General features: G+C 37.3%; 1 protein-coding gene across 21 annotated transcripts in view; it reads right to left on the reverse strand.

Annotated features, from left to right (window-relative positions):
* Window positions 1-13,467, reverse strand: part of Nup98 (nucleoporin 98 and 96 precursor) — a 107,460-nt gene that overhangs the window by 51,666 nt on the left and 42,327 nt on the right. For 12 of the 21 annotated variants that reach the window (XM_076548931.1, XM_076548977.1, XM_076548959.1 and 9 more), the window contains exons 12-13: window positions 10,586-10,726; window positions 4,248-4,381 (exon numbers count right to left, since the gene is read on the reverse strand). In XM_076548931.1, coding sequence (XP_076405046.1) covers window positions 4,248-4,381; window positions 10,586-10,726 — 275 coding nt within the window. The remainder of the gene's footprint in view (window positions 1-4,247; window positions 4,382-10,585; window positions 10,727-13,467) is intronic. The other 9 variants (XM_076549026.1, XM_015986825.3, XM_076548985.1 and 6 more) reach the window with 1 other exon arrangement.

Here is a 13,467-nt window from a genome sequence, read left to right on the forward strand (position 1 = left end):
CCCTTGGTGGTTAAGTCTACAGATTTAAACTGATTAAGCAATCTCTCACTCAGACTCCAAGTGATGCCAGATTTTGGCAAGTTGACAAAACTAACGATTATAATAATTCAGTAATTTTTATAGTTTTTACAAGGTTGTATAACCATTATCACTATCTAATTCTAGCACATTTCCATCACTTCAAAGATACTCTGTACATTCCAATTCCTCCTCATCCCTTGTCAACCACAAATCCTCTCTCTCAATGAATTCTGATTTGTGGATCTATCAATATAAACAAATCATGTAGCCAACGTGCTGGCTTCTTTCTTGGTGTACTTTCAAGGTTCACCCATGTACTCTGTTCCTTTCAATGGATGACATGTCTATCATATAACATTCTGTTTGCTCACTTATCAAAAAACTAGTTCCTCTACTAATGCATCTACTATATTGAGCTACAGTAAACTTAAATTTTCAGGTCTGATCTCCCTTACTGGACAAGCTCCTAAAGTTCTTCCTCTTGCTTTGCATCCTTAGCATTAAACAGGATGCCTACCTTACCATATTTGTGCATCAGGCTATCTGTAACACATAATATTCATCTAATTACAACTTAGATTTACACAGTACTTTAAGAAGTACCCAAAGAGACTTTGGAGATGGCTCAATCAGTGAAGTGCTTGCCTTACAAGAATGAAGATCTGAGTTTACCCCTAAAAGCCACGTTAGAAAAGCCTTCATCCCACTCTGGAAGAGTGGACACAGGAACACTCTTAAAGACATAGTCAAAACATAAGTGGATTCTAGATATAAAATAAAGAACAATCAGACTACAACCCTCAGAACCATGAAGGCTATATATATAGCATGGAGGTCCTGAGGACGACTGTGGCTTATAATAAATTTGGGTTTTACTCAATTACTAAGCAAGCCTCTATGAAACATCTCACTATTAAGAAAAGAATACACTGTGGAATTTATTTATAGGCCAGGCAGTAAGTTACTCTGGTTAACACAGTTCAATACTATCTTAACTTGGTGACCCTAGAGAATTTTAATTAGTTTGTAGGTGCATTTTTCTTTATCTTGGTATTGAAAACATGAAATTAGTAACTCATGTTAAAAAAAAAAGAAGATACAATTTATAGTCTACTTCACAGACCATTCGAATCCAGCTGTCTGTCAGGCCAGGCCAGCAGAAGATGGGCTTTTAGCAAAAGCAGGGCTCTGATAATTTGGCAAGTCTGTTTATTTTTCTCTCAATTTAAAAACAGGAATTTTTTTTTTGGGGGGGGGGGTTGCTTGTCAATTTTATAGGTGAAAAAAAAATAAAGCAAGTAAATGAAGTAATTAAGACTACAAAGATGGAGGAAAAGCAAAAGGATCCATGTTCCTTCTTCCATCTGTATCACTGCAAAAGGCTGGGCCCCACTCAAGAAACAAAACCCATAATAAAAAGCCAAAGCACTTCCCAATTCTAGCTCAGGACTTCTGAACTAAGAAGGTCACTGCAGCTGCAAAGGCAGATGGGTTCAGGCTAAGTATTTGCTTAAACTGACAGGCTGTATTTTAAATTACAAGTTTTCCTCACTAGCACATAAAATGAACATTTCCTTACAAATTTTATTTGTAAGTAACTGGGGTTTTGTTTTTTTTTAAACTAGGAAATACACAGTGAGGTATCTGTTAGAAAATTGTTTTAAAAATGTGTTTCACACACAAGGCTTTAATGCTTTTATTTAGGAATTACTTGAGCCTGGAGCAATAATGGTTGAACTTAATTCATCTAGTTCTCAATAGTGGAGCTGATCTTTGCAGAATATGTTCCTCTGTCTCTAAATAACAAATTGTATTTTCTCCAGAAGTATATATAATGCACTTTTAACTGGCTAATTTGTACTTGGTTAAGATGTGTATATTCAGTGGGCCAATATCATACTAAAGTGTGTATATATTATATAAACATATCTATATCTCCATGCTTGATTGTATAGGATGAATGTCTTAAGAGTCATTTGTGATGTTTTATGGTATTGACCCTGGCTCCAAAGCCTGCGCTTGAAACAAAAAACGAAGTTTTAACCATCTTTTACCTATTTGTTCAGTTTTATTTGAGCTCTCTTCATAGAATTTTTCTCATGTTTCAGACTTAAAAATTACAGTTGTAATTATGAGAATAATAAACTTTAAGAAATAAAAAGTGTACTATATCATTTTGCATTGAAGCTTTGCACTGTTCTTTGCTTGAGGAGGGGCAGGTGTGCCGTCAGCATACGTTATCCTGTATAAAGTGTTTTGGACAGTATCATACAGAACAAATAAACATTGACTATCCCTTTTTAAAAAAATAAAGATAAGAATACATACTCTATGAAGCTGATAATAGAAAAATAATTAATTTTAAATAAAAAAAATAAAAAGAAAAGAAAAATTTGAAATATTAAACAAACAAACAAACATTTTACTAAAGTAAAAAAAGGGAGAACTAAGGACTCATCATTTCTCTCCATATTCTAGTCTTTCCCTTGTTTTATATATTTTAAATTTTTTATTGGTGGATTCTGCTGGAGTATCCAATGCAGATAAGCACTGGAGGGCTCCTGTTGCAAATCACCCTCTGGAGCAATAGAAGGATCTTTCTACTAGCACGTGGAGGAGACCCGATCTAGTGTTGGTGTGGCCCCAAGTTTCTATTTATGTCTTTCCTCAGGACAATGAGGTTCCTCTTCGGATTCCTGAGCACTGAACATGTCCTGTGGCTGCTGCTGAAGCCCAACATGACAGAGACCTAATGGGTCTTCATGAAAAAATCTACCCTTCTGATGCCAATGGAGATTGAGAGCCCAATATGGCCAGCTTTGGCAAGCATTAATGTAAGCCTAGGAACTGTAGCCATGAGATTGGATTCTCTAGAAGAGCTAGAGTCGTGCTGGGATCAAGAAAAATGGGCCTTGGCAGTTTCTGTTACTGGAGTTGTATCCATGCCAGTGGATGTCCACACACTCCAGAAGAGAATTTGACATTGCTGCTGCTGCTGTTGCTGTTATAGCAATGGCGGCCACCGCTGCTACTGTTTCTGGGATTACCATTTTATAATTGCTTACTACAGCTAGCAAAGTAGAGACCCTGGCAAAAAAAGTAGCTACCACAGTTAGTTAATCTTTCACTCTATTGGGCATGATAAATTTAATTCAGTAGTTATATACATCTTGATTGGCTTTGAAAATTATAAATTTATAAACTCAAGTTCCAGTTGCTTTTGGGATACTATCTTACAAGGACTCCAACATACAGCATGACTCGATAAGGAAGGGAATGGCTCAGCTGGTTTTAGCCTACTGGCTATGGGTGAGATAGGACCCCTGTGGGTCTTTTCTGTGCTGAACACACAGATTGCAAGCCCAGTGCCACTTTGAGATCTTTGGCAGCAGTTAACTCTGCAGCTCACACATGATTGAGCCTGTATGATAATGAGTATTCAGAGACAGGTAATACCTGGAGGGCACTCACCAACCTAAGACAGAGCACCTGTGTGGCCTAGGGGCAGGCGTCTCCATAACGGGTAAGGTGACCTGCTGATGTCCCACGCAACCCAAGTCAGAAGCTCATTTTTTAATAAAAGGGGGACCTGCAGGGCCTTGGACCCCGTTTTGGGTAACTGTTGCCTTGCTTGCGGACCTTGACCTTGATATCCTCCCTATGCTAATTCCCTGCCAGGTTCCATCCTCCTGAATGCTTAAGGGAAGTTCCTTGCCTGTGTATCCTGAATAATGGGCGTTAACAGCTTAGATGCAAGATTGTAAAACATCAGTAGCGAACTTCTGCCCTCCTGGGTTCTCCCATTGTGCTGTAAGCCTGTATTTAAGACCTCCTCTCTCCTTTAATAAATGACATTCGGCATTTAAAATTATATATATATATAAACATATATACATATATATATAACATATATATATACTGCGAATGTAATCTATGAATACCACAAATGTGATTAATATCATGAGTATAATTAATGAATATCATGAGTGTAATTAAAAAAAAAAAAAAAAAAAGCCTTCATCCCACTCTGGAAAAGTGGACACAGGAGCACTCTTAACATCAGAACCAATGGCTATTCACCAAACCTTCCCCTCTACTTCTCACAAGTGTGAAATGTCAAAAGGCAGTGCCCTGGAGCTATCCATACTTTACTTGAAAATATCTGTTAGCTGTGGTCCCTTTGATAAATACAGTTTTAGTCTCTCCTAAAAAGAATAAAAAATTACCTCTTCTTTCTTCTTAGGATCCGACATAGGATTCCGGAAGAGAGGGGAGTCTCCAAAGGGTGAGTATGTTAGACTATTGAGGTGCTGCTGGAGAACAGCCTGCTGGGCAGCAGAAGCATTTGGATCTGTCAAAGCTATTCAAAAAAGAAAAGGATGGGGTGGGGAGTAAGTTCAATGATCCAATACATTAGTATCAGAGAACTCAATACTCTTTAAAGAAATGAAATCTTTAAATATTCAGACCCATTCAATGGTATTATTTAACAAGACAATGAGCAAACTAAAAGCACAAAACCATCAATTAAATAAAAGTAAGCAAAGATATGGAAAGCCATTTCATAAGAGACATTACATACAAAACTTCACTAACTAGTAATTAAATACATGTAAATTAAAATAGCCTAGACAGACTGCTTTGTACTTATCTGCCACTAGCACACATTACAAAACAGCTAAAGTTTTTAATCTCTAGAAACAAAGGTAGTTCTAGCTGGGATATGCTTATTTATAAAGCCCAGAATTCTACAGGCTGGAACACAATAATCAGGAGTTCAAGTCTAGTTTATACCACAAACCAAGTTCTAGGCTGGCCAGCTAATTTAATTTTCTCTCAAAGCATAAATGAACATTTCCTACCAGGCAGTGGCGCCACACTGGGGAGGCAGAAGTGGGCAGATCTCTGTGTGTTCAAGGCCAGCCTGGTCTACAAAGTGAGTTCTAGGACAGCCAGGGATAATACAGAGAAACCCTGTCTCCAAAAACTAAACCAATCAACCAAAACAAAAAAGAACATTTCCCATCAGCCACAGAAAATTCAGAGTACTCGAAGGCAGAGCCAGACTCTCTGAGTCTGATGCCAGTCTGGTCTACAGAGAGAGATCCAGGACAGGCACCAAAACTATACAGAGAAACCCTGTCTCAAAAAAACAAAACAAACAAACAAAAAAAGATTATAGATGGTCATAATGTATAAAAATCTAGTGTATAAAAATGAAAAGTAAAACTAGTGTAGTATACTTCTGATAAATCAAATTTCACCAGGCGGTGGTGGCGCACACCTTTAATCCCAGCACTCGGGAGGCAGAGGCAGGCGGATCTCTGTGAGTTCGAGGCCAGCCTGGGCTACCAAGTGAGTTCCAGGAAAGGCGCAAAGCTACACAGAGAAACCATGTCTCGAAAGCCCCTGCTCCCAAACAACAACAACAACAACAAAAAATCAAAAAACAATTTTCAAGAGAATCATTCCAAAAATACTTATCAAAGATTAAATCACCAATCATCTGAGAGAAAAAAGTTTTCCTCTTACAAAGAAATAGGCTAAAGCCAGAATATAGTAAGAATGTATATTAAAAGAGTTCTCATATCAAAACTCTAAGTTCTCATAATGGGGAAAATAAAACAGCAGCAGCAGCTACAGGAGCAACCACCACTACCACCATCACCAGAAGATTAGGAAGTTCAGCATACAATCACACCATAGTAGATCCTCCTTAGTCAAACAAATTGGTAAAACTGATGAATGCAGGCAGGCTTATGGCTCAAACCTGTAACCCTATCTATCAGTTGGAAGGCCTAAGGATTGCTATAAATTCGAGGCCACCTGGGATAAAGAGAGACCCTGTCTGAAATACACATACAGCTACACAATGTAAAAAAAGTTAAGACACTATTGGTATTTAAGGAATAGTATAAATATGGTCAAGAATTTGAGACCCAGAGGAGATAATATTTAAAGAGCATACAGTAAGTCATCTGAATTCAGACAAGTCACTAAAACCAAAGTCAGTCATGGGGGCACGTCTGTAACTCCAGCTACTTGGAAGGCTAAAGAAGGAGGAGGGGTGAGTCCAAGGTTAACCCAGGTAACATATTAAGATTCTGACACAAACTAATAATTAAAAAAGAAAAGACTACATATAAACAAAAAAATATATACTAGTTATCTTCTGTAACATGGCATTACCAATAAACAAAACAGTATTATTGTGAGAAGTAAGGCAAGGAGACTAAGTTTCAGCAACAATGAACTTTTTCCTTTGGTACTGGGAATTGAAGTTAGGGTCTCATACATACTAGGCAAACACTACCAGGGTGCTATATCCCTTACCCAAAAATTCTGTTATTTTTACTCATCATTTTGTTACTTGACAATCACTTATCCCTTAAAGAAAATAATCTGATCTCTAAAAACTGACCTATATGTCACACTAAGTGGACTTGCTCACAAGAATGAAAAAAAAAGGGGGGGGGGCTGGAAAGATAGAACAGCAATTAAGAGAACTGGCTGGTTTTTTTTCCAGAGGACCGGGTTCAGTTTGCAGTACCCATACAGTGGCTCATAACTGTATGTAACTACAGTTCCAGAGCATCTGACGTCTTCTTATGGCCACTACAGGCAGGAGGTATACAGAAATACATGCAAGCAAAACACCTACATACATAATTGCTTAAAAATCATTAACAACCCCCATGGGAGAACTTACCCTATTGGAAGAGAGGATGGGGGGAGAGGGGGAAGGGGAGGAGCAGGAAGAGGGATGAGAGGGGAATCTGGTTGGTATGTAAAATGAATAAAAAAAAGGGAGGGGATCTTTAACAAACCCAAGCATATTAGGAAAATTTGCTTTACATTATAAATATGAAAATTTCTGTCTCAAATAAAGGTCTATGGTCCAGAAAGAAGGTTCAGCAGTTAAGAGCACATGCTGGTCTTCCAAAGAACCAGAGTTCAGTTCCTAGCACCCATACTAGGCAGACCACAAATACCTGGAACTTCAGCTCCAGCAGATATGATGCCTCTGGCCTACTCGAACATTTACACACACTCACACACTTAGCATACACCGACACTGACTGACGGACTGACAGACAGACAGAGACATACACAGAGACAGACAGACAGACAGACACACACACACAGCTTAAAAATAAAATGTCTTAAAATAAAAGGCTGTGTATGGGGGATACGGGTAAATAGTTAAAAGCACTTGCTACTCTTACAGAGAACTTGAGTTCAGTATCCAGCATCTACAGGGTGACTCACAACCATCTGTAATTCCATTTCCATGGAAACCAACACCCTCTTTTGACCTCTCCAGGCATCAGGCACACATATGGTATACATATATTCCATGCAGCCCAACACTCATACACATAAAATAATCTAAACAATTTTTTGAAGATAGAGAAGGAAGCTGACATGTGAGCAAAAATTAAGAGAACAAGTACTAGTGAAATTACTATTGGCATTATATTTTGGTAATAAGAATTTGAAAACATATCAAATAATTAAATTATGACCAAATTATTAAAGGGGTTGAGAAAACAACAAAATCAAGCCTTTCTAGTAACAGAAAAGAGACAAATGTTCTTTTTTCGGTTTTTCGTGAGAGGGTTTCTCTGTAGCTCTGGCTGTCCTGGAACTTGTTCTTAGACCAAGCTGGCCTCAAACTCAGAGATCCACATGCCCCTGCCTCTGCCTCCTGTGTACTGGGAAAAATAATTCTAGCACACCAATTCTGCTTGGAGTTAGGAAGTAAAAAAGCAACACGTGAGCAGGTGTTCTAAAGAGACAGGTTTAGTTAACAACAAACCAAATGAGGACACTGGACTAGAACCTATAGGGATACTCTCATGACAAAACTGAAGATAAGGCCCCTGACCAATAATGGCTGACTATAATAATCTAGCACCTTTTAATTCAGATGTTTTTGATACAAAGGTAGACATTCTAAACGCTAATAGAATTATTTTTAATGGGCAATAATATACAACTGTAATATAAAACCCTTGAATCAAGAGTCAAGTGTAGTCATGTATGCCTAACATTCCGAGCACTGGGCAGGTAGAGGCAAGGAGGATCAGGAGTTCAAGGCCAGTCTCTAATACAATATAAGCTACATACGATCATCTCAAAAATAGGGGATTAGGGGGAACAAAACACCAGATTTGATCAAGCAGGACTAAAATAGGACAGAAATATAAACATACAGTCCATATGCAGAGGCCAGGAATATAACTTTGCTGGCAGTGTCTATTTTGCATAGAGTTCTTGGTCTGATTGATCCCTACACTACAATATCAAAGGGGTTGAGTGGCATACTCCTGTAATCCAAGTACTGGGGTTTGGAAGCTGGAAGATCACTTTATAAACTACCCACTGTCATTCTGCTAACTTCCCTGATAATCAACAGACTATAGTGTCATAGAGCATAAAAACAAAATAAGCCCATGGAAAGAACAAAATCAACTATTGAGAGAAATGGCATTATCCACTAACTGAGAATTCACATTCTATCATTTAGGGAACTTTTGAATATCTGTTTTCAGACTAGAAATTATGTAATGAAAGATGCTGATAAATACAAACACAAAGTTGCCAGTTAGGTTTTAAGTATTTTATTTTTAAATATGAATGCATAAGATCATGAAGCAGGATCAAAATTAAAACAATCCTAATGAATTAAGGAACAAAAGATATCTGAAAATTTTGGTATCAATAAGCAAACCCAAAGTTTGAAGAAAAATCAATGTCTAAAACCAGATGCTTGAAAAGAGAAGCATTCAAGAAATCCTTGGGGTTCCTTTGTTCTTTTGAGATAGAAACCTATGTAACTGAGGTTGGCTCTGAATTTGCTATGCAGCTGAGAAATACCTTAAATTCTTGATCCTTATGCCTCCTCAAGTGCCACTTACAAGTGGGTGCCACTATGCCTAGCTTTTAAATTATTTTTAATAAAAACAGTAAGTTACAAGCCACATCAACGATCAATATACAAAAATATGAAGACAAGGAGCCATAGAGTTGGCTCACCAGTTAAGAGTACTTGTTGCTCTTGCAGAGAGGACACTGATTCAATTCCCAGCACTCATGTGACAACTCAAAACTGTAACTCCAAGTGCCAGGGGATCCGATGCCCTTTTCTGATTTCCTTGTGCACTTGATGTACTTACATACATGCAAGCAAAATATTCATCCACATAAAATTACATCTAAAAACTTCAAATACATTTACATACATGAAAAGAAGAAAGGGTAAAAGGAAGACTAGGGAAGGGCACTGATAACCCATTCAATAAAGGAAATTCAAGAAACTACCACCTAGTTGACAGAATTAGTACACACAGCTTAAATATATAATGATCTCAAGATGTAATTCAAGTATTATGACTAAACAATTCATGAATTTAGTCATATAAACTCATTCCTGGCATCCTGGCAAGGCATGGTGACATATGCCTTTATCCTAGTACTCGGGAGGCAAAAGCAGGCCAGGTCTACAGAATGAGTTCTAGGACAGCCAGGGATACACACAGAAACACTGTTTAAAAAAAAAAAAAACAAAACCAAAACACCACGGGCACACGCCTTTAATCTCAGCACTTGGGAGGCAGAAGCAAGTGGATCTCTGTGAATTTGAGGCCAGCCTAGGCTATAGAGTGAGACCCAGGACAGGCTCCAAAGCTGCACAGAGAAATCCTGTCTCGGGGTGGGGGAACAACAAAAAACCCCAAAAGAACAAAACCAAAACCAAACTTCCTTTCTAGGGCCAGAGAGACAGTTCAGCAGTTAAGAGTACTGGCTCTTCTTACAGAGGACTCAGGTTTGGTTCTCAGCACCCACAGGGTATCGCATCAATTGCAGGGAATCTGATGACCTTTTATGGCTTCCACAAACACCAGACGCATACAAGGTGCACAGGTACATGCAAACCAAACATTCACACACATAAAATAAAATTATAAAATCTTTAAAAAAAAAATCCAACTCATTTCTTTCCATCTCACACGATTAATACCAGGTGATACTAGGTTTTCATTTCCAGTGATATACAGTTTAAATAGATACTTAAAGTAAACTAAGAATTTTTTTCTTTTAGAAATAAGGTGGAAGATACAGTAAAAACTAGGGAAGTACATTCACATGAATGAAGTACATAAAATATCTCAACAGATAAAAGTAAAAGCTTAGGAGATTTAGCAAGTATAGAACATTAACACAGGGGGAATAAACAAAACAGACAGAAGAGACAGGTAAGTTTCTACTTTAACAAGTAAAATTTACTTATGTTAAAACAAAACACAGAAATACAAGCATATTACTTAGTGAAACAAACTTCATCATATGCTAGATAAATTTAAAATATCTAAGGGAGACCAATCCTAGGCATGAGGAGATAAAGAAGACTAGAATCTAAATCCTTCTATATTACATAGCTATTTAATGATGTGCACATGCACACTGCTTTAGTAAGGATGGGACAGTAGAAAATCAAGTCAGCAAGCTAAGTATTAGCAAGAAATAAACTGTAAAGCCTTCTAAAGTGACTGACACTTACCTACTGGGGCCTGGGGGGCGCCAAAGCCCAAAATGGCTGTCGTAGTATTAAATCCAGGGGCCCCAAAGGCTCCTGTACCAAGAGGCCCTCCAATCTTAGGTTGGTTGTTTCCAAACAAAGATGCCTGTCCAGCACCAAGAGCTATGGAGACAAGAGGAAAGAACAAGTGCCACAGAAGATCCTTTGACTATTGTGCCAGAGGTCAGTTACTTAAAGATATAATACATTTGGAAGCTTCATCATGACCAGTCATTTCAAGAAAAGAGCTAATGTGGTAAATGCTGACTTCATACTAGGCACTGGGCTGGGTACAGTAGAGGCAAAACCATGGTTCATTAGTTCCCTCAACTACAACATGTGACAATAATGGATAGCTTAAGATATTTTCCTAATTATTAAAATGAATAAACATTCTCATTACATTTCCAAGAAGCATGGTATCTATCAGACACACAAAGAATTAATAAATATACCTAAAATAGGAACTATTATCCCATTTTAGAAGTTACAAACGCTGTGATAGAAAGGAGGGTCAAAGCCAGCTCTATCTGACAGAATAACCGAGACATTAACTACCACTCTACTAAAAGAGATTTTCAAATTAAAAAAAAAAAAAAATCCCTGTGTATTTTAGTATTTACAAACCAAAATACTTAAGTGACCAAATCATAATGTCAACTTAAAAAAATTATTTTTATGTGTATGTATGTTTTGCCTGCCATGCATATCTATGCACCCCATGTAAGTCTAGTGCTCATGGAAGCTGGAAGAGGTATCAAATCCCCTGCAATAGTAGAGAGCTGCCAGGTAGGTGCTGAGAATCAAACTCAGGTCTTCTGGAAGACCAGCCAGTGCTCTTAACCACTGAGTCATCTCTTGAGCCCCAATGTTAACATTTTAAGCTGGCATATAAGCCAAACTACAGGAAATCAAATTATCTCCTTTGAATAGTCAAAAAAGTGTAGTACTTTTAATTATATATCTCCTGGAACCAGCTTTAATTAAACAAACTTGTTTTTCTTCAAAATGCCAAATGTCTCAAAATGTAAAAACTAAACATTTTCAAGTTTTAACACAAACTAGACTGGTTGGAATAAGAGCTCATTCCTCTACCTAAATCCTAGAATTACAGATATGCACCAGCATTATTAAAAACAACAACAACAAATATATATGGAGCTGGTGAGATGGCTCAGTGGTTAAGAGCACTTGCTGCTCTTATAGAGAACCCAGGCTTGACTCCAGTACCCACATGGTGACTTCTAACAGTCTGTAACTCCACTTCCAGGAAATGTGAAGCCCTCTTCATGATCTTCGCAGGTACCAGGCATACACACAATGCACATACATATATATGCAGGCAAAACACTCATACACATAAAGTTACAAATAGATCTTGAAAATTCTTAATGTAGCAGAGAAATTATTTTCTATTTATTATTATTTAGTGTCTCAGTCTTGGGAACTAAATTCTTCTTAGAGAAAGACTGGTTACCTAAACTTAAGAATTAAAAAACAAAAACAAAAACAAACAAAAAAATCCAAAACAAAAGACAAAATCCAAAGGCCCATGTATTTCTGCTAAGGAATGAGTTTGAATCTCCATCACTCAAAGTGAAAATTGCAAATGACATCCATTTAGCTCATGTTCTCCCTACAAATAGAATTGAGGTCTATAGTGTTAGTTTACGTATAATACTGTAAAATGCAGAGTTCAAATTTAAGAACACGTTCTTCTTAAAGCTCAAGGTCTGTTTTAGTAAACAGTCATGGAATCTCTACAATGTTGCTTGATAACTCTCAAAATCCTAATTTCCATATATGATCTATTGTTACTAAAGTTAGAAGTGTAAAATTCTTTACTGATTTTGTCTTTTACTTTATTCATACAGACAAGGCATGAAGAAGGAAAATATAGCAACAAAAATGTGATCTGTAGACTATAAATAATTGTCAAGACAAAATATTAAAAGTTAAACTATTAAATTGTGGAATTAGGGGATAATATTAGAGAAAAAAGGTACAGAACATTTCTTATTATTTTTTTAATTACAAGGCATTTATTTATTTATTTAGTGCCCATTGGGGTTTTGCCATGGGTGTCAGATCCCCTGGAACTGGAATTACAGACAGTTGTGAGCTGCCACATGGGTGCTAGGAATTGAACCCAGGTCCTCTGGAAGAGCAGTCAGTGAACGCTCTTAACCACTGAGCTATCTGTCCAGCCTGGGTACAGAACAATTTAAAAGCTGTACTAAAGGCAAAGACACTGGTAATCACAGTCTTCAAGACCCAGAACCCAAACAGAAATGTAATCATGTAAGAATAAAACTCAAATATGAGAAAAATATGTAAATAAAATTAAATGTCAAACAAAAAGATGTGAATGGAAATATAGTTTTGTGACTTTATAATGGTCATTTTGCAGAAACTATACTTCTATCTGTGAGCTTGAAGGTTTTCTCGGGTAATGCTATCAAGATGACACTCCTGTGGGATGCTCAACTGCAGGCACACATGCATGTTCTGAACATGCTTAAAGTAATCAAGGAAAAGCTATGATGTTCGGCAGGCTAACTGTATTAAACACAAATTTTCAACTGATGATACAATCAAGATGTGACCAAACTTATAAGTCAATTGACAACTAACTGCATGGCTAAACAAAATTCTCACCCAAGTCTTAGGTTTATACTCATAGACTCTTTGGACTTAAAACCACCCTTGGTAGTAGCACACATTTGTAATCTAGTACTCAAAGGCCAAAGCAGACAGCAAATTTAAGCCCAGCTGAGATACTGTTTAAAAACAACAAAAACTAGCTGGGAATGCAGCTCAGTTGATAGAACATTTGTAATGTACATAAAACCCTAGGATGAATC

The sequence above is a fragment of the Peromyscus maniculatus genome, chromosome 1 (genome assembly GCF_049852395.1).
Source record: "Peromyscus maniculatus bairdii isolate BWxNUB_F1_BW_parent chromosome 1, HU_Pman_BW_mat_3.1, whole genome shotgun sequence".
NCBI classification, from domain to species: domain Eukaryota; kingdom Metazoa; phylum Chordata; class Mammalia; order Rodentia; family Cricetidae; genus Peromyscus; species Peromyscus maniculatus.